This window comes from Podarcis tiliguerta, assembly GCF_965153285.1.
Source record: "Podarcis tiliguerta genome assembly, chromosome: 5".
In the NCBI taxonomy this organism is placed as follows: domain Eukaryota; kingdom Metazoa; phylum Chordata; class Lepidosauria; order Squamata; family Lacertidae; genus Podarcis; species Podarcis tiliguerta.
Window position 1 is genome coordinate 16099722 of NC_139538.1, and position 18775 is coordinate 16118496.

Consider the following 18775-nt stretch of genomic DNA (forward strand, 5'->3'; position numbering starts at 1 on the left):
CTCTCCAACCCGGGTTGGAGGCTGGGGGGAAAGCAGCGCTTCCCCCATTGCCAGCCCCAGAGGTTGGGGGGCAGCAGGAAGGCGCGCGACGCCTTCCCGCTACTCTCCAACCCGGGTTGGAGGCTGGCGGGGGGGGGGGAAAGCAGCGCTTCCCCCATTGCCAGCATCAGAGGATGGGGGGCAGCAGGAAGGCGCGCGACGCCTTCCTGCTACTCTCCGACCCGGCTTTGAGGCTGGCGGGGGGGAAAGCAGCGCTTCCCCCATTGCCAGCCCCAGAGGTTGGGGGGCAGCAGGAAGGCGCGCGATGCCTTCCCGCTACTCTCCAACCCGGGTTTGAGGCTGGCGGGGGGGAAAGCAGCGCTTCCCCCATTGCCAGCCCCAGAGGATGGGGGGCAGCAGGAAGGCGCGCGATGCCTTCCTGCTACTCTCCAACCCGGGTTTGAGGCTGGCGGGGGGGGGAAAGCAGCGCTTCCCCCATGGCCAGCCCCAGAGGATGGGGGGCAGCGGGAAGGCGTGCGACGCCATCCCACTACTCTCCAACCCTCCTGTGGGCTTTTGCGGGAGATGGGGGATTTCCCCCACCTCCCGCAAAAGCAGGCAAAAGCCGCACGCTCTTTACAGGGGCTCCGCGGCTTCTGCTGCCTTTTCTAGGAGGTGGGGGAATTCCCCCACCTCCTAGAAAAGGCAGCAGGAGCCACGAACCCTTTGAAGAGCGCGCTGCTCTTGGGGGCTTTTCCCCGAGGAGGGAGAAGGGACTGACTGGCTGAGTCCGTCCCTTCTCCCTCCTGTGGGCTTTTGCGGGAGATGGGGGAATTCCCCCACCTCCTGCAAAAGGAGGCAAAAGCCGCACACTCTTTAAAGGGGCTCCCTGGCTTCTGCTGCCTTTTCTAGGAGGTGGGGGAATTCCCCCACCTCCTAGAAAAGGCAGCAGGAGCCACGAACCCTTTGAAGAGCACGCTGCTCTTGGGGGCTTTTCCCCGAGGAGGGAGAAGGGACGGACTGGCTGAGTCCGTCCCTTCTCCCTCCTGTGGGCTTTTGCGGGAGATGGGGGAATTCCCCCACCTCCCGCAAAAGGAGGCAAAAGCCGCACACTCTTTAAAGGGGCTCCCTGGCTTCTGCTGCCTTTTCTAGGAGGTGGGGGAATTCCCCCACCTCGTAGAAAAGGCAGCAGGAGCCACGAACCCTTTGAAGAGCGCGCTGCTCTTGGGGGCTTTTCCCCGAGGAGGGAGAAGGGACTGACTGGCTGAGTCCGTCCCTTCTCCCTCCTGTGGGCTTTTGCGGGAGATGGGGGAATTCCCCCACCTCCCGCAAAAGGAGGCAAAAGCCGCACACTCTTTAAAGGGGCTCCCTGGCTTCTGCTGCCTTTTCTAGGAGGTGGGGGAATTCCCCCACCTCGTAGAAAAGGCAGCAGGAGCCACGAACCCTTTGAAGAGCGCGCCGCTCTTGGGGGCTTTTCCCCGAGGAGGGAGAAGGGACTGACTGGCCATTTCAGTCCCTTTTCCCTCCTGGTCGAAAAGCCCGTAGGAGTCGCGCACGGCTCCTGTGGGCTTTTGCGGGAGGTGGGGGAATTCCCCCACCTCCCACAAAAGCAGGGAGAAGGTCTTGGAGTAGCGCACAGGCTGCGTGAAGCCTGTCCGCTGCTCCCAGAGCTGTGGGGGGGAAATAATATTTTTTCCCCTGATTTCCCCCCTGAAAACTAGGTGCGTCCTATGGGCCGGTGCGTCCAATAGGGCGAAAAATACGGTAGATTCCATCTGCATCAAGGCCAAACTGTTGTGGCATGAACAGCAGCAGTCTCTTTTAGGAATGCCTGAATGGAAACTATTTTAACTGAGCTTTGTTGGGCCTACCAATTCTGGTAAAAAATTAACAATCACTTTAATAAAAAATGGAGTTTTAAAAACATGATTTTCTTACTTTGTATCAAATTTGATTTCAGTATTTGTTCATTCACCCTGCAAAAGTGTTGTTTTATTTCATTTATTTAAGATGTACATTTAATTCCCACAAGCATTTTCTGTCCTATTCTTCTCTTCACAAGCATACATACTAATCTCCATGTCCTTGGTGCTTTTAACCCACTTCCTCACTGGTAACTTTCATTGATCTCTGTGGGCCATAACTGGGAGAGCCTTTAGGAAATCTGGCCCATGAGAGCAATTCACATAGTGAAATGAGAAAAGAATTTTAATTGTACAAAATGGAACTTTCACTTAATGAAATCAATTGAAGAAACTCGGCTCATGTTCTAACAAAACAAGCACAAATCGGTACATTTTACGCCTTGCAAAGAAAGGAGAAAAAGCTCATTGTTTGGGATAGATTTTTCACTCAGTCCTGAATTTGCTTGGGAAGTAGGTTGCATGTAATTTAATTCTTGTTTTAAGAGGTATCTTGAAACATGTTATGCTCTTCCACTGCATAACAGCCAGAAACAATTAGCAATGTAATGCATAATTTCTTCCCTGAATAATTGACTTAGCACACAATGTAACAGACATGTTTTGAAGTTCAGGAGAAATAGACGATTGTGGGGGGCAGTGGGGAGACGACGATGGTGATGAAGACTGTTGGCCAGCTGCCAGGAAGAGAATTTGGAATAGTTATAGTATGTCTTAGTAATGGCTGAAAGGGCAATACAGTAAAGACCTCAGGGACTTCAAATCACTACAGAGTATGAAAATTGATGCCTCTGGTACCAGAGCGATAGACTAAACTACTTGCGTTGGCACAGTATTAAAGATTTGGATTGTTTATTTCTGCATTTGGGAAGATAACTGAATTTCCTCCAGGATTAGCAATTGAGCAAGCTAATTCCTCAATAAAAGATTTTATCACACAGTGTAATTTTTAACAGGGAGGGAAGTGGTCTTTCTACCTTATTTGAGCCTTAGAAGTAATTTGTTTCATGTTTTCCCTCTTCTCAAAGTGCTTAATTGTACGGTATTGGCAACAGCATGAAACAATAGGCTGGTGCTTCTCTGCTTTTCACACCATATATGCTTTACTGCAATACTTTAACAGGCTATCATAAATTATGTCCTGTTAATTCTGAAATACTGAGATATTTCCGGTAACTATACCTTAACATTAATTTGCATGTGCCAAAATGTATGTGTGAGTACATGGGTGGTGGGGAAGGGGGAGAGAGAGAGATAGGAGACAGGATGTGCAGTTGACTTGTGCTTCCTGCTCCCTAGATTTCTCTGCCTTGTTCAAAATCAATCCTGCATGTCTTCCTTAGTGGAGACATATGCAAGCTTTGTGTGGGAAAGATGCACAAGACCAATTTCAGACAAGATAGGGAAGCATAAGAAACAAAAAGTGCAACAAGTCAGTTGTGCATCCTGTTCTCCCTTATCGTTATCCCAAAGCTCCCAAAAATTCACACTGGCCACAAATCCCTTCTGTTTTACAGTATTAATAATATGGAATCTTTCCCAGAAACCAAACTTGGAATTTCAGAGCAAAATCTATACCACTTATTCGGATAAATTTGTAATGAGATTACTGTGCCGTTTCTGAATAGGGAACAAGGGGGATGGCTTGAAGCATAGAAACCATTGCTTTACTGGAAAGTTAGATCCAAATAAAAGGCATAAAAATATTGAAAATACAGTCTTTCAAGCAGCATTTTGTGATATTTTCTGTTTGTAAGATATTCTAGCTACATTCCTGCATTGCAGGTTGTTGGACTACATGACTCTTGGGGCACCTTCCAACGCTACTGTTACCCTATGATTCTATGATTTGTTGTTCAGATTTCCCTCTGCTCTTTCACCTTACCCTGTAGTTCTTGAAGTAACTGGATAGGAGACCTGCAATGTTTGCTATTTTATTGAAAAACCAAATAAAATATATGGGGTGGGGGAGATATTACTGGATTTAGCAAAACTGCGGTGGAGCTTAATTGAGATGGTTGCTCTCTAGTTTCATTTGAGTTATATTTCACATACTACTTTCTTCTTTGATATTTGTTTTCAGATGCAAATACTGTGACAGGTCTTTTAGTATATCGTCCAACCTGCAGAGACATGTTCGAAACATCCATAATAAGGAGAAGCCCTTCAAATGTCACTTATGTGACCGGTGCTTTGGCCAACAAACCAACTTAGATAGACATCTCAAAAAACACGAGAATGGCAACATGTCTGGTATGTACCTATCATGCTTTCTGCATTAAAATAAATCATTTAAGGGTAATTCATGAGATCATACAGGTCTGTTGTACAGGTGTGGCATTCTTGTGACACTGCAGATCATGCTTTTCATCCCACAACAATTACAGGGATCTTCCTATGTCAGAAGAATACAATGGGCTTGAACATTATCCTTAGGTTTTTATGTACTCGTGACTAAAATCTTAAATACTTGTCAGAAATCAGATCCAAATTTTGATCCAGGAAGTTGGTATGGTTTAAGACCTGGGTAGCATCAGCCTAATATATCAGTTTTGATAGAGAAAGTTATGTACAACTAGCAACATATACTAGTTTATCTCCACTGGATTAATGGATTAGATGAAAATGGTCATCTATTTTTTAAGACTAAAATGAGAAAAATTTTCAGATGCCTGCACTCTGAAATAAATACTGTGTTCTATAAACATCAGTGGAATCTATGCATCATACTGTACTTTTCAGTATGTGTGGTGGGTCTCCCTACGAGGGCTTGGCAACTGACTAGGGTTGCCATATATATGGATTCAAACGGCGAAATTAGTGTCTGGGGTTGGGGGAATGCATCACTCTTTGCCTTTTTTTGTTGATTTCCCACTAAAAGCTCAACAACTTTTGTCCGGATTTTTACTTCTTAAAATATGGCAACCCTACAATTGACCAGTGAGGCACAAGCTACTTCCTCACCTAACACAGTTCAATTTTTCAATGTTATTTAATTGAGCCCAGAATCAGAATGCTTAGTTTCTTTGATCATTGTAGCAGCCAGCTGTGTAAACTATGCTATTTCTCTCCACGCTTGTTTTCTGTGCTGCAAGCAAATCTGGCAGCCCAGTCCCACTTCTTGTTTTGAGAAACTTTCTTTGGAGATCCTTTCCTGAGGACACCTATAGGATGGGATGGGTCCATAGGACTGTGCACATCCAGTTCTTCATTTGTTTGGCTCACTTCCAGCTGAACCATTTCTATTATAGTTGAGTGTGTTTCATCAAGCATTTCTTTTCTTGATTTGATAAGATGTGCAAAGATGACATTTGGGAACTTTGGCACTATTTTTTTATTGTATGTTTCCTTGAGACACTTGTGAAGAAAGTAGTTAATAAATTAATAAAAATTAACATAATTCTGATAGGATAAAAAACCAAATATTTACTTTTCTGTGAAGGTACTGCTACGTCTTCACCTCATTCTGAACTTGAAAGCACAGGTGCTATCCTAGATGACAAAGAAGACTCATACTTTACTGAAATTCGTAATTTCATTGGGAATAGCAACCACAACAATTCAGAAGAAAGGTAAGGTGCAACTTCTCTGTGTTTCAGACTTCATTAACTGTTTTTTCCTTACTGCTGAAGTGTTACTTTTCCAGCTTATTTCCAAAGGGAATTGGGCAAAATCAAGGTGACATACTTCCTTTAAAGCCTGTGAGACTGAATCACAGTCATGGAGTTTTCTTGATATCATTGTAGTCCGATTACGCAGAACTTTCTCTGGATTGTCTCCATTACATACAAGACATAAAAATTTGCACATCTATCATAATAGCGCAGTCCCAAAGCTAACTTAATTTTGACCATTTATAACATGCAAAACTACTACAATTAAGGTGTTTGTTGTGTTTTGTACACTATCCTTGGCAATATCTTCACAAAATCTTTTTGAAAACATAGTTTGGATCTCCTGGCAATTAGCAAAGTTAAATGTGCTGATGTTAATGTGGCCAAAGTAAGCAGGTCAAACTGGATTACATACAAAATACAAATCCAGTGCTTTCACAAGAAATGTCTCACGCATTAGCAAGTTTCAATCATTCCCAGTTCAGCAATATCAGCAGTAGATGCTTGAGCTAGGAAAGAGAAATTTCCTCCAAATGGTGAGGAATTGGGAAGGAAATTGCTAACCCCCTGGCAGTATTTGGATGCCCATGTAATCTTATTGGACATCACTTTCCCTTCACGGATTTGCACCAATTTTAGCTTTTTGCATACAATCAAACACCTGATTCATAGCTAGAAGCTGCTCTGTATTTAATGTGGGATAGTGAGACATTTGTTACGGATGCAGAGGGGGCCAGCTACACTACAATGCCTGATTTACCATCCACAAATTCTCTGAAAAGGCAAGCTTGAACCATTTCCAACCATCAGCTTATAGGTTGATTTATTATATCAACCTATGCAATGCTAAAGCAGGCCATGATTCTTATGATGACATCACTAGGAACACTGCTGGAAAAAACTGTGTGTATTTCATATAATACTCACTGCTTCAAAATCATACAAGTGGATCCATAATGTGGGGCACTACCAGGGTGAGGCATAAACTGCCCCATATTCTGGGAATAACAGCTAGCAAGGATACATTCCTAATGAAGATCAATATAATTGTTCAGCACGAATGTAAAACTATATTACTGCCCATTTTGTCCACTACACATTTCAGTAAAGAAAGTGAACTGTGTGTATTAAGTAAAACCCCTACTACTACTACTACTACTACACTACTACTATTTTTTTATTTATACCCCACCCATCTGTCTGGGTTGTCCTAGCCACTCTAATGCATCAACAAACTATAAATCAATATATGGTTCAAGTGCATATGTCAAGTGCATATTTTGGATTTGAAACAGCACTTGAATTGGGGATAAGCATAAGCTTTCTACAGATGTGTAACATGGTGTGTGATTATGTTCTGGGTCAAATTTATTTACTGCCTTCTCTCACACATTAATTTGCTTTCCATGTTCAAGGGCAGAAAGTGCATATGAGCTTATGACTTTCTATTTTTAAAGTTTCTCGCTCATTTTTATGCTGGGTCAAAACTAGTAGGCATATATTCATGAAGGCAGCTGATAATACATTACATACACATTCAAATTTTCTTCCTGCTTGATTGTCATGGGTTAGTTTTCCCCCCACATCTGGTCTCAACATGTCCTCTGATAGGAAGTCTATAAGGGAAAAAAGGTTGATGGGCCATCCAGTGATTCCTTTCAAAATTTTGATAGATATCTCATACTTGGCAAATTACTGCATATGAAAAGCATAATTAGCAAATCTGTTTTTTTAATCATGTGGCTTTCATTACTTTGGTTTAAATCCAAGTCCTTTTTCACTTCAAACTGTCTTCTTCTGGCATGGTTTAAAAATCTGGCAACCCCTGGTTTATAGCTCATAGTTTCTTAAGACTGTCCAAGAAGTTCTGCCAGGGCATCCTGATAAAAGATGCCAAAGATACCCACAAGTGAGATGATGGTCACTTTTTTTCAAGATCATTGCAAAATTATGGGTTTCTTTATGGTTATTCCAAGATAATTTCCTCATGTAATGGATCCTATAACCCTTAATGATAATTGGTTAAATTCTATTTCTTTTTCTTCTTGAAGTATAAATGAAGGAATATAGACATGTTGACCAATGTAGACACAACCTTGTTAAATGATCCAAAAGATTATTGTTTGTGGGTAACCCTACATGATTTAGGCAATTATGGGATAATGTCTGGTGTGGTTTCATTTTATATAGCCTAACAGACAATTTATTGGAAAATCTAAAAGCAATCAGATGAAAAGTGAAATTCCTTTGTATTTAGAAAGGGGTAATTTTTCTCTAGGGAATGGGTTGAGAAGGACTGAGAGCTTCCGGTGAACTAGAACATTTCGTTACATGTTTGAGTTTAAAATGTTATGATAACAAGGCAAACCAATCAAAACTTATCTCCATTTAAATTATACAGAATGCTTCATAAAATCAATGGAATAATTTTTTGGTGTGCAGTACTAAACAGTTTCAGTTATTCACATGACTGCTTCTGCATGACAAAGGTCACAATCTTTTATGGAATTAAATGCATCTACGCCTATTGATTTCACTTTGAAGCAGACGTGTTCATAATGCTCTGCACCTCCCCAACACAATACACACTGCAAGCCCAAGATCTAGGTAGAAGGCCTTTATGTAAATGGGTTTAACCTGTTGTATATATATTTATTTTTATTTATGAAATATGTATTGCACCCTTGCCCCATGACTGTTATTCTATTTTGTCCTCACAACACGCCTGTGAAGTGGTTACCCATTACTTTCCAACTATGCTGTGAAGCAGATTGTGTGCTACTGGTCGTTGTTATGCTTATTACCCCGTGGTTAATAGGGCAGTGAGAGACAGTTGAGAACATGAATAATTTTTCCTTTTGGTCAATAGTAACTATGCTGGGAATTCTACTTTCAAGAATAATGAAATGTAGTAATCTAAAACTCAGATGTAATAGTGAGAAAAGCTATCTTCACTATTCTGTCAGACTGTGAATTGAATTTCAAAGGATTATTGGCCACTTAATAATGTGGACAGAGTGGTTATTGATTTTAATTATGGCAATTACCACCTATGGAATAGTTAATGCAAAACAAAGTTTAGAAAGCAAGGTCCTGTTTCTGCAACTGCTAACAGGTAATTTTGTTTTCATTTGATATGTATTTTTTTGAAGAATTAATGGAAGTCACTTTAAGGATGAAAAGACTCTGGTGACAAGCCAGAACTCAGACTTGTTGGAAGATGAAGAAGCAGAAGATGAAGTAATGATGGATGAAGAAGATGAAGAAAGTGAGATAACAGGGGGGTCAGTTAAAGAACCAGCTGTAAGCAACGTATGTGAAGAGGGTGACTATGAAGAAGCAAATGCTTTGGAAATGAATTGCAAGACTTCTCCTGGCAGGTAGGAGCAAAATCAAAGTAGATGGTAGAAAATACAGCAGAATTCCCAATTTCTAGGACTTAATCCAGGTTCTGTATTTGCAGGTTGACCTAAATATGCCTGTTAATAATTATTTGTGAACAAGGTTTGGAATAGAAAAACTATTGTGCAACTGAGCAGCTTTCTAAGGGGTGTGATCCAGATAAAGTTAGCCACACTTTATAGTTTCATTTAAATCAGTAGAACCTAATGATATGGTTAAGAATTTATTTTTTAAAAAGAACCATGCCTATTATGCCCTCAATTTTGCCCAAAGTCTGTTAAAGGAAAGACCAGACAAAATATTTCAATTACTATTTTTTAAAAATCACTGATAATTTGCGTTTCAAAACCAATCAGTATGCCAATCTTTGGACATTTCATAGGTATAAGGAAGATGAGTTTAATAAAACTGGACTTTCTGCATTGGACCATATAAGGCACTTCACTGATAGCCTCAAAGTGAGGAAAGTAGAAGAAAGCCAGTTCAGTGAAGCTGAACTGGCAGCGTTTAGCACCTCCCATCTGCCAGAAGACTTAAAGCAGCCATTGTGTCGCAAGTCCAAATCCCAGGTAAATCTATTTTATTGTGCTTTCAGGATAAATTGTAATCTGGTTGGGAAGGGTGGGAAGAGTGATGGTGGGGATTGAAACAATAGATTGGGAGGAGTCAAAGAAGGCCAGTGCCGAGTCAATAATCCTGAGAGTAGCAGAGGAGCAGACAGTCCCGTACAAATGTACACTGAAAACATAAAACACTTGTTGCTGCATATACTAACAGTAAGAAACCCGTCTGGAGATACCCTCAAAAGGCCACCTCAATTTGTTTGACCTTTTGTGCTGATATGGTTAATGAACCTCTGTTTTTCTGGCCCATGGTAGATGAGCAAGTGCTGCTGCATCAGCACCACATCCAAGTGAGCTGGTGCTGAGAAAATGGTGGACAGACACTGCTTAACTGCAGTTAAGAGCTCAGGAGGGACACCAGTGGATCATATGCATCTTCTCTTTTTCCCTTTCTTCTCTAGTACAAATATATCCAGGGTAATGACAGTGGTTCAACCACCAACATTAACAATGATGTTTGTTCTTTGAAACTGTTTCCAAACCCAGCTTTCCAAACCTGGCTAAGAAGATTGGACCTTGTGTTGTAACACCTGTAAATTAAGGACTTCTAAAGAAAAATAAAGATTAGTGCAAACCATAGTTAATGTTGGTGCTGATGTAATTCCTGACATTTGTTAAGATAGATGGAGGAAATATGCACTGAAGAATGGAGTACTAAGAGAAAGAGAGAGCGCAATCCTGTGGTCTGTTCCGTTCCCGAATTCATAGACAAGAGAGTTCCAATGTTTTGTCTGTACTGGCCCTATTAGTCGTATTTACTGGTTGGTACAACTGAGATGGCTAGGCTGTCTAGTTGTAACCTGAAACTATACTTTTCTGGAAAGGAGTCAAGTGTGCTTACACATGCTAGTAGAAATTTTAATGTCCCCAGTAGGCCCATGAATACTGCCAATCCTCGTCGGTTTTCTACTTTGCAGAGAAGGTTAACAAATTAGTTCATTTAAACTTGTTTGAGAAGATTCGGAACATGCCACAACACAATGAAATCCATGGGGATCCTCTTAACTTACTTCCATGAAGTAAAGACCATAGTCATGTAATTAGGTTTTGAAATCACTGAATTGTTCTGTACAACACTCTTATACCAAGGTAATTGACCCCATTAGTGCAGCATTTCTCCAACTGTGGGGCATGAAGCGTTGTCAGTTTGGCCACTAGTGGCAAAATAACTGCAGTTTTGCTCAACTGAGGGCCTAGCTAGAAACACACCAGTTGTTGCTGCAGGGGAGGAATAGAGAAGGCAAAATACCCTTGTCTATCCAAACATTGTTGTGGCTGCCTTTCTGACTATGCCCCCGACTGCCTTTTCTTTGTTTCCATACTACCGTATTTACTCAAGTCTAACGTGTCATCGAATCTAATGTGAACCTTAATTTTCACAACGTAATTTGGCCAAGAAAGGTGAGCATTAGATTCGAGTAAATACGGTATATGAAGTTCTTTGGCTCTTCCCTCTGCCACATTGGGGGCCCATAAAGTACATTCACAGATCCAAAGGGTTTAACAACACAGGCCTAGCACAGTTTCCATTTTTTCTGTCATGAGCCTTCAGAAACCAAGTGAGAGGACTCTGTGGTACAGGGTGAATTCCAAGATGGTTCCCAGGTGGGAGCCATACTGTTGATTCCCACTGAATGAATAGGTTCTTCCACGATAGAACTATGACTCTAAATGATATTACTGAATATCTTATTTTGACTTCTTCCTTCTTCTTCTTCAACTGTAGGCCATTGCTATGATGCTTTCACTCTCCGACAAGGACTCTCTCCACTCTGCACCCCACAATTCATCCAATGTGTGGCACAGTATGGCAAGAGTTGCTGCAGAATCCAGTGCCATCCAGTCCATTAGTCATGTATGACACCGTCAAACGTAACAGGATTGGGACCAAGTCCAAACTAGCAACATGGCTCTTTGCTAGAAGACTATTTAAAAGACTGCAGAGCAGAATGCCTTAGAAATCTGATGGGTCACATTTAAAGTCAGGTGACCTTAAACTGAATGATTTGAAAGAAAGAAAGAAAACTATTTATTCTCAATCTTTTGTTTTGCACAGCGAAGGCAGCTGCTGACATTTTGAGGATCAATGCGACTTTCAAAATACATGGATCAAATAGACCTTGTTGGGGAATATGTGTCTTCCACTCCACCTACTTGGGGAGGGACTTATGGGTTAAGACGTGTATTGTTACACACACGTTAGCACTCCTTTAAAACAGAATTGTTTTTTCCTTTTTGAGTCCCCCCTCCCCCCCGTGTAGAATGGTAATTGTAGGCAGGATTAGGAACAGTTGCTTTTCTATACAAATCCTCTTCATCTATGCTTTATGCGTTTGAAACCATTTAAGGAAGACAAAGCAGTTCCCTCGAATGTACATCAACCATTAATCTAGAACCTAATGACAAGGAATATTTTGCCCCCTCCTTAACTTTTGCCTTCTGAACTGCATTGTAAAAATAAAGAACCACATGAGACAATAATGTAAGACGCCTGTGTATATTGTAAAAAAAGAAGAAGAAAAACTTGGGAGAGTTCAGCAATTAAAGGAGGTGAGTCTTTCAGCTTACTACATGCAAAAGACCACAGTCATCAAACATACCACTATAGTTCAATGTTTCCCTGATCAATGTAATGACATTTTAATTTTAGACAATCATGTCACTGTTTTGTTTGTTTTATTTTGTTGGTGTTCATTTGTTGCTCTTGATTTCTTTCTTTATTGGTGTTCCGTGTACATGTAATTTATTTGTTGGCAAACAATTGTTTGTGGATTAAGAAAAAAGCACTCTTGCTAAATGTAGCACTGTTCATATGAAATTAATAGCACTGTTCCAGTTCTCTCCAACCCCACCCCACATCATTTTTCTGGGCACCCATGGACTTAAAAAAGGAGGCGAACTGATCTGCATATATGTTCGTGCAAACAGTGTTTAAAAAAGATTTCTTACATTCCTCTTTTACTATCGTTTTTTTTCCTTTTACTGAAACTAAATAATGAATAGAGGTGATTTAGAGATTTTTTTGTAATACAGCAAAAATGATTCAAATGTATAAAGCATTCTAATTTTTCTTCATGAAAGCATGATTCTTCTGATTAAAAAAAGAAAAAGAAAACTGTACCCAATATTTTATGCCGGTTGTCTGCGAGCTTGTGTGATGTTACGTTCATGTTAATCCTATTTGTAAAATGAAGTGTTCCAAACTTATGTTTAAAAAAGAAAACCCCCAATAAATAAATAATGAATTGTATTCAGTTATTTTGGGGGCAGGGGCGGGAGGGGGCCAAGAATTTCGCCCTTTTGGTGAGGGACCAGATTTTATTTTCCTTTTTGTTTATTATCTCATTTTGAAATAACCAGCAAGTTGAGGTACTTTCTTTAAATGCTTTGTACAATGTAACTGTTATGCATTTCAGTACATTACTATGGGAGGATCAAATTTAAAAAAAAATAAAGGATTACAAAATGAAGACAACATTTTCACTGGCCTTTTGTTTTGTTGGCTATAGAATGGATTTCAACAGCATTTGTATGAAATTTCCCCTACTAGCAATAATGCTAACTGCACACAAACTCTGCTTTTGCAAAAGGACAAAAGCAAACCCACATCCCTGTTGGCCCTCAAAACATTCAAGTCTAGAGCTATCAGTATGATTACTCTGTTTTCTCAACAATCACAAATGCTAGACATAAGATGGTTACAGCAATCACAGTAGGTTGGGGAAGAGAAAATCAAGGGCAGTCAAACATGTACAGCCTTCCCAGGCCCACACTGGCATGGCAGGTTGGCAGAAGCTTGGGAGGTGGCAACACTTCCCCTTGTCAGTGGTGTTAGTTGAGAGAGAGAGAGAGAGAGAGAGGACCACCATTCTACGGTCTGTTGGGGAATGGTCTAACCCTGGAATGTCTCCTATGCTGCTTAGGCCACACTTCTTTTACCCACAGAGAGGGAGATCTACAAAATCTTATGGTACCTGGGAGAACTGCCGGGGGAAACTGGTTTATTCTGTAAATTGTTTATATATCTAGATTTTTTTATTTCAGGTTTTGGTTACCTGGCAAAAAGTCCCCATCTAGACTAGACTAATCTAGAACTGTATAAGTGAAAGCAGATTACCAAACAAACAGTGAAGGCAGATCCCTTAGGGTAAATGGGACACTGCTGCACCAATTTCAGCCTGCCCTCAGCTAGGTCCCACCTGCTTACATTTTTTACAACCTATACAGGGGATGAATGCATTCTGCTTCTTAGTCTCAGTATTGCCTTTGTAGAACTCAATGCTGAGACTGAGAGTGGCAAAACTATTTGGCTCTGCCTGTCACTGCTTCTGGCTTCACCTACTCTTGGCCTCCTGCCTTACTTACTACCAGCCCCAATGGACCAGCCACCACTACAAACAGAACATATGAGGGTATTGTTAATGTTCTCTTTTTGTGGAAGTTAATAGCATCCCCCCTGCAACACACAGAGTAAACAATTGTGTTTTCTTACTCAAGCACACCAAGGAACTATCTACTCAGCATTTGGCTTCCAACAAGATTTGAGGGCGATAACCATCTCCTTTCAGATGCCCAGTTATGTTGTCATCAGAACTATAAGGCTTTGCATATGAATATTTAAATAGTGAACAGCCATTGATTGACCTATCCTCTGTGAGTTTATCATTTTACAAAACTAACTTAAGTGAGTGGCCAACACCACATATTGTAGTAATGAATTCAATAAGTGAGTTATGTATTGCAAAGAGTTTAATTTGTGCTGGACCTACTGCCAAAAAATTCATAAGATCTCTACGTCAGCATCCACAGAGCCCTTGCATAAGTGGAAAGCAGTCTGATGTGTTCATTGTGTATCTTATTTCCAATTCTGGCTGTATTGCCTCACTTTGTAGCAGACTCTACTCTGGAAGATACTCCAACCTTGAGAAGTAGCCAGGTGTGAGTGACTGCAGTGGGAAAAGGACACATGGTGTTCCTGGCTCTACAATTGTTTGTGGGTTATCATCATCATCATCATTATCATTACTGAGTGTCAAAGTACAAGTGCATGAACTGGACTTGTTCCTTAAACCAATTGTATCAGAAGTTGCTTTGGAATTTAGTGATCCAATGTTGTTATCCTGCCTCATACAATATATTTTCATGGGCAGGGAATCCCAGAGTATTTTAGCCAGACAGTAATTGACAAGTCACTTTTTTGGGTTATTAATTTATTTTGCACTTGACCTATGTCTGCCTTTCCTACATAATGTCCATTTATTTGCACAATTGCAGCAGTGAATGAAACAGTGATGAGTCAAACACTTCTAATTATTTCCTATTCTTTTCTGTGCTCTCACATTCTCCTCACCCTTTGATTAATGATCACATATATCCAAGACCAAAGTGACCTGAGGGTTTGTTATCACAGGCAAACTGCTCACAGAAAAAACCTTGCAAGTGTCTCTGATTGAGTTGCAGTTTTGCATTTGGAATAAAGCTTTCCATCACATTAAAAATAAATAAATATGAACCCTTAATGGTGTCATGCAACTAGGAAGGAGGGGGGTACATGCTCAGCAAACAAAGGAATCCTTAACTTCTACTCTCTTCTACCTGTCAGTTACAAAGACATAGTGTGCCTTCAAGTTACCTCTAATGTACTGTAAATGTTATTAAGGGACTTTCATGTGGCATCAAGTAAGTGGAGCAAAATAAAAATCCAAAATAAATACTTGCATATTACCATTCAATACATCAACCTGAGACCATGCCAGACTCTTGAAATTGACATGACATGTAATCAATGGCTTTAATGTACAGTCATACCTTGGGTTACAGACGCTTCAGGTTGTGTTTTTTCAGCTTACGGATGCTCCGAAACCCAGAAGTACCAGAACGTGTTACTTCCGGGTTTCGGAGGTCACACATGCGCAGAAGCGCTAAATCGTGCTTTGGTCATGCGCAGAAGCGCCAAATCACAACCCGCGTGTGCGCAGACGTGCCACTGCAGGTTGCGAACGTGCATCCCGCACAGATCACGTTCACAATCCGAGTGTCCACTGTATTTGATGTTTTAAAGGGTGCTTTGAAACATTGTTTAAAGGGTTGAGCACCTGGAAATCTGAGTTTTGTCGCACACAGGCAGTTCCTAGACAACAAAGTATTTCCTTCACAAAGAAATGGCACTCTCAGAAACCATTGGTTCTGGCCCTATCCTCCAGAGCATGAGAAAACAAGCTTGCTCCAGCCTCCATGTGAACAGCCCTTTAGATATTTGAAGATGGCTCAGTCTCCTTTTTACCAGGCTAAACATACCCAATTCCTTCAACCATCCCTCATAAGGCTCAGTTTCCAGACCCTTGGCTCCCTCCTGACATTGTTTATTCTGTTATCACCAGGTTGGGCACTGCATTGTTCTGTGAACAGCCCTGGGTATAGGGCAGTATATAAATTCATTCATTCATTTAATCAATCAAACAAACAAACAATCAATTTCCTTTTGAGTGATGATAGAGCCAAGGAGATGTTGAGCAGTTCTGCCTACTCTTTGTCACCCGATAGCATTTCTTTGTCTTCTCCACACAACAGACCCACTACCTGCTTGTTATTCCTTTTGCTCTGAACATAGCTGAAGAAACATTATTATTTTTAGCCTCTCTTGCAAGCCTCAGCTCATTCTCCTCCCTGCAACTGTTGGATACTCGTTTATACTCCTCCCAGAGATCAAAACAACCTGCTTCTTCCCCACAACTTAAATTTGGAAACTGGCTTGTACTACTGGACTAACATTTACCGTAACTCTATGTGTGTGCCATTGCTTTCTTTTCTATTAATATTAATTAGATAGAGTTCCAGATTATGATCCCCTCTCCAAAAGTACAATATTGAAAGAACAGCTGTAGTACACAATAATTATACAATTCAGACACCCCAATCAAATGGAGCATGTGCTCCCTGCACATAGCGTCTGTTTTTAAAAGCCAAAATTCAGCTGAGCAGCTGCTTGGTGGGGACATTGAACTGAATCTTCTCCAACTTCCAAACAACTAACAGCTAAGACTGTAACTTTTTTAAAAATGCACAGTTCATCTTCCAAATACGGATGCATGCATAGAAACCTCTGCATCCATAAACTGTGTCCCTAGCCTACTCTTATCTGGAGTAAGGTAACACCAGCATGCTTATAACACCCAACTAGATTTCTCTTTTATATGTAATTCAGTTGAGGTAGTGCGAGTGCTGTATTGGTGTTTGGGATCAGCAACAGATTAGATGAAGGTCAATAAACTGAAGATCAATCCCGCTAAAATGAAGGAACATTGGTAGGTCTCCCCAGGGAGGTGATGTTCAACCTGTTTTGTAAAGGACTGCCCTTCACCTGAAGGATTAGATTCTCGATATGGGACTACACTAAGCCAACTTTGTCACTAAAACCAATGTGGCATTTGTAGTACATAGCATTTTTCAATAATTGAGGACTGGTAGATCAGCTGTGATCCCTCCTGGACAGGGCTAACCTGGCCACAGCTATCCATGTTCTGATAATCTATAAATTAGATTGTAATAAGTCGGCCTTGGAAAACTGTGGAAAACTGCATATTAGGCTACTAATTGTGACTAGGAGATAGGAAAATATATAATCAGTCTTGAAACCTGGGCGCAGTTCAAAGTGTTGATGCTCATTTTGTAAGATGTAAATGGTTTAGAATTTGGGTACTGGAACATGGACCTGCCTGAGCACTGAGGTCATCTGGTAGGTGCCTCTGTCATTTGAGATTTGTGGAAGTTGTCTCCAGGGAGGATTCTCTGGCACCTGTGTTGTCTTTCTGATGCCAGGTAAGGAGTGTTGTATTTTCCCAGGCTTTTTAATATTGCTGAGTCTGTTTTACGTTGCATCCTCCCCGGTGTCATATTGCTGTATAGCTTTATGCTTATGTATTTGTTTTGGCTATTGTTGTTTCCCTCCCCCTGTCCTGGAAATATTTACATTGAAGAACAGCATATACAATTTTAAAAGAAAACCATAAAATATGGATGTGATAAAACAGTGGTTCCAGGGTCTGAAAAGACTGAAGGTGATTGCAGTGGACCACACCGGAGAAAGCAGATTGCCAGGTTAAAGTATCAAGGTTTAAAATTGTAGTGGATGTTTTGCATGATAAAACATTCTGCTTCTTGAGTAGAAACAGCCTTTTGTTTATTTCACATCAAATTCTGTGTGACTGACATAGCAAAAATTCCTTAGACTTTCCAGGCTGCTTTTAATGCAAATGAATTCAGTGAAATGAATGATCAGCAGTGAAATGCATCTCCATCCCCATGCTCCTGAAACAGAGGGAACGGCTGGGAATGGCCATTCTGCTAAATTATCAGTAATTATGACACTGATTTTCTAAGAATGCTGAAAAATTCTTAACAGCTGTTTCTTTTGAGCCCCAGCTCTCAGTTCATTAACATATGTTCACACAAGCAGAAACTGTATTAATATCTCTGTTACTCCATGTCATTCCCCCCTCCCCAAAACTAGCACTTGAGGGCAGCTAAAGATTAGATAGCTGGCGATAGACCTGCCAGCATGCACATATGGAAATGTTCAATTTGTAATCTGATTACAGCACCAAAAAACCCCACACAAAAGCCCACTTGATACCTGTGGCAGATATATTTCATGGTTAAGTGCAGAAAATTCTCAACAGCGTGTCAAGTTTCTTATGGCCAGCCAAGTCAACTGATGGAAGTAGCTCTTTAATTCCTGGGGAACCTCTTCAAACAGGCACATGTCAGGCCCAATTTGAACTCACAGAGAGGTACGCTAATTGTTGGGCGGTATGTAGCAGCATAATGCAGCCATTTGCAAAACTGTGCCCCTTGTAAAGCTTTGCATGTGAGAGATGAAGTGCCTGTCTTTGTTCTAGGGAAGGACATGGGCAATCTTCCAGCTTCTGAAATCTCTTGGCGCATGTTTTGCTTTGCCAGAGCTGGGAGGGGAGAACGACAGGGGACTGGTTTCTTCCATCACAGAGACTCATTACAGGAGGTCTGATCAGAAGATACTCCTCCAAATAACTGGAGGGGGCAGGGACCTGTTAGACCATGGGTAGGCAAACTAAGGCCAGGGGGCCGGATCCGGCCCAACTGCCTTCTAAATCCCGGCCACGGACAGTCCGGGAATCAGCGTGTTTTTACATGAGTAGAATGTGTCCTTTTATTTAAAATGTATCTCTGGGTTATTTGTGGGGCCTGCCTGGTGTTT

The 18775-nt window shown here is 41.1% G+C and overlaps 1 protein-coding gene and 2 long non-coding RNA genes across 53 annotated transcripts in view; 1 reads left to right on the forward strand and 2 right to left on the reverse strand.

The window, feature by feature from the left end:
* MECOM (MDS1 and EVI1 complex locus) overlaps nucleotides 1-13010 on the forward strand; it is a 457532-nt gene extending 444522 nt beyond the window's left edge. For all 50 annotated transcript variants that reach the window (XM_083441880.1, XM_083441883.1, XM_083441879.1 and 47 more), the window contains 5 exons: nucleotides 3985-4154; nucleotides 5344-5473; nucleotides 8668-8895; nucleotides 9300-9486; nucleotides 11267-13010. In XM_083441880.1, the coding sequence (XP_083298006.1) occupies nucleotides 3985-4154; nucleotides 5344-5473; nucleotides 8668-8895; nucleotides 9300-9486; nucleotides 11267-11401 (850 nt within the window). In that variant the 3' untranslated portion in view covers nucleotides 11402-13010. The remainder of the gene's footprint in view (nucleotides 1-3984; nucleotides 4155-5343; nucleotides 5474-8667; nucleotides 8896-9299; nucleotides 9487-11266) is intronic.
* LOC310678499 overlaps nucleotides 1-18775 on the reverse strand; it is a 99931-nt gene that overhangs the window by 63619 nt on the left and 17537 nt on the right. The window lies entirely within an intron of this gene.
* Nucleotides 1942-5385, reverse strand: LOC310678544. Its single transcript, XR_014511834.1, has 2 exons — nucleotides 5332-5385; nucleotides 1942-2578 (listed from the first exon to the last, which is right to left on the reverse strand). It is a non-coding gene; the product is annotated as an uncharacterized lncRNA (long non-coding RNA).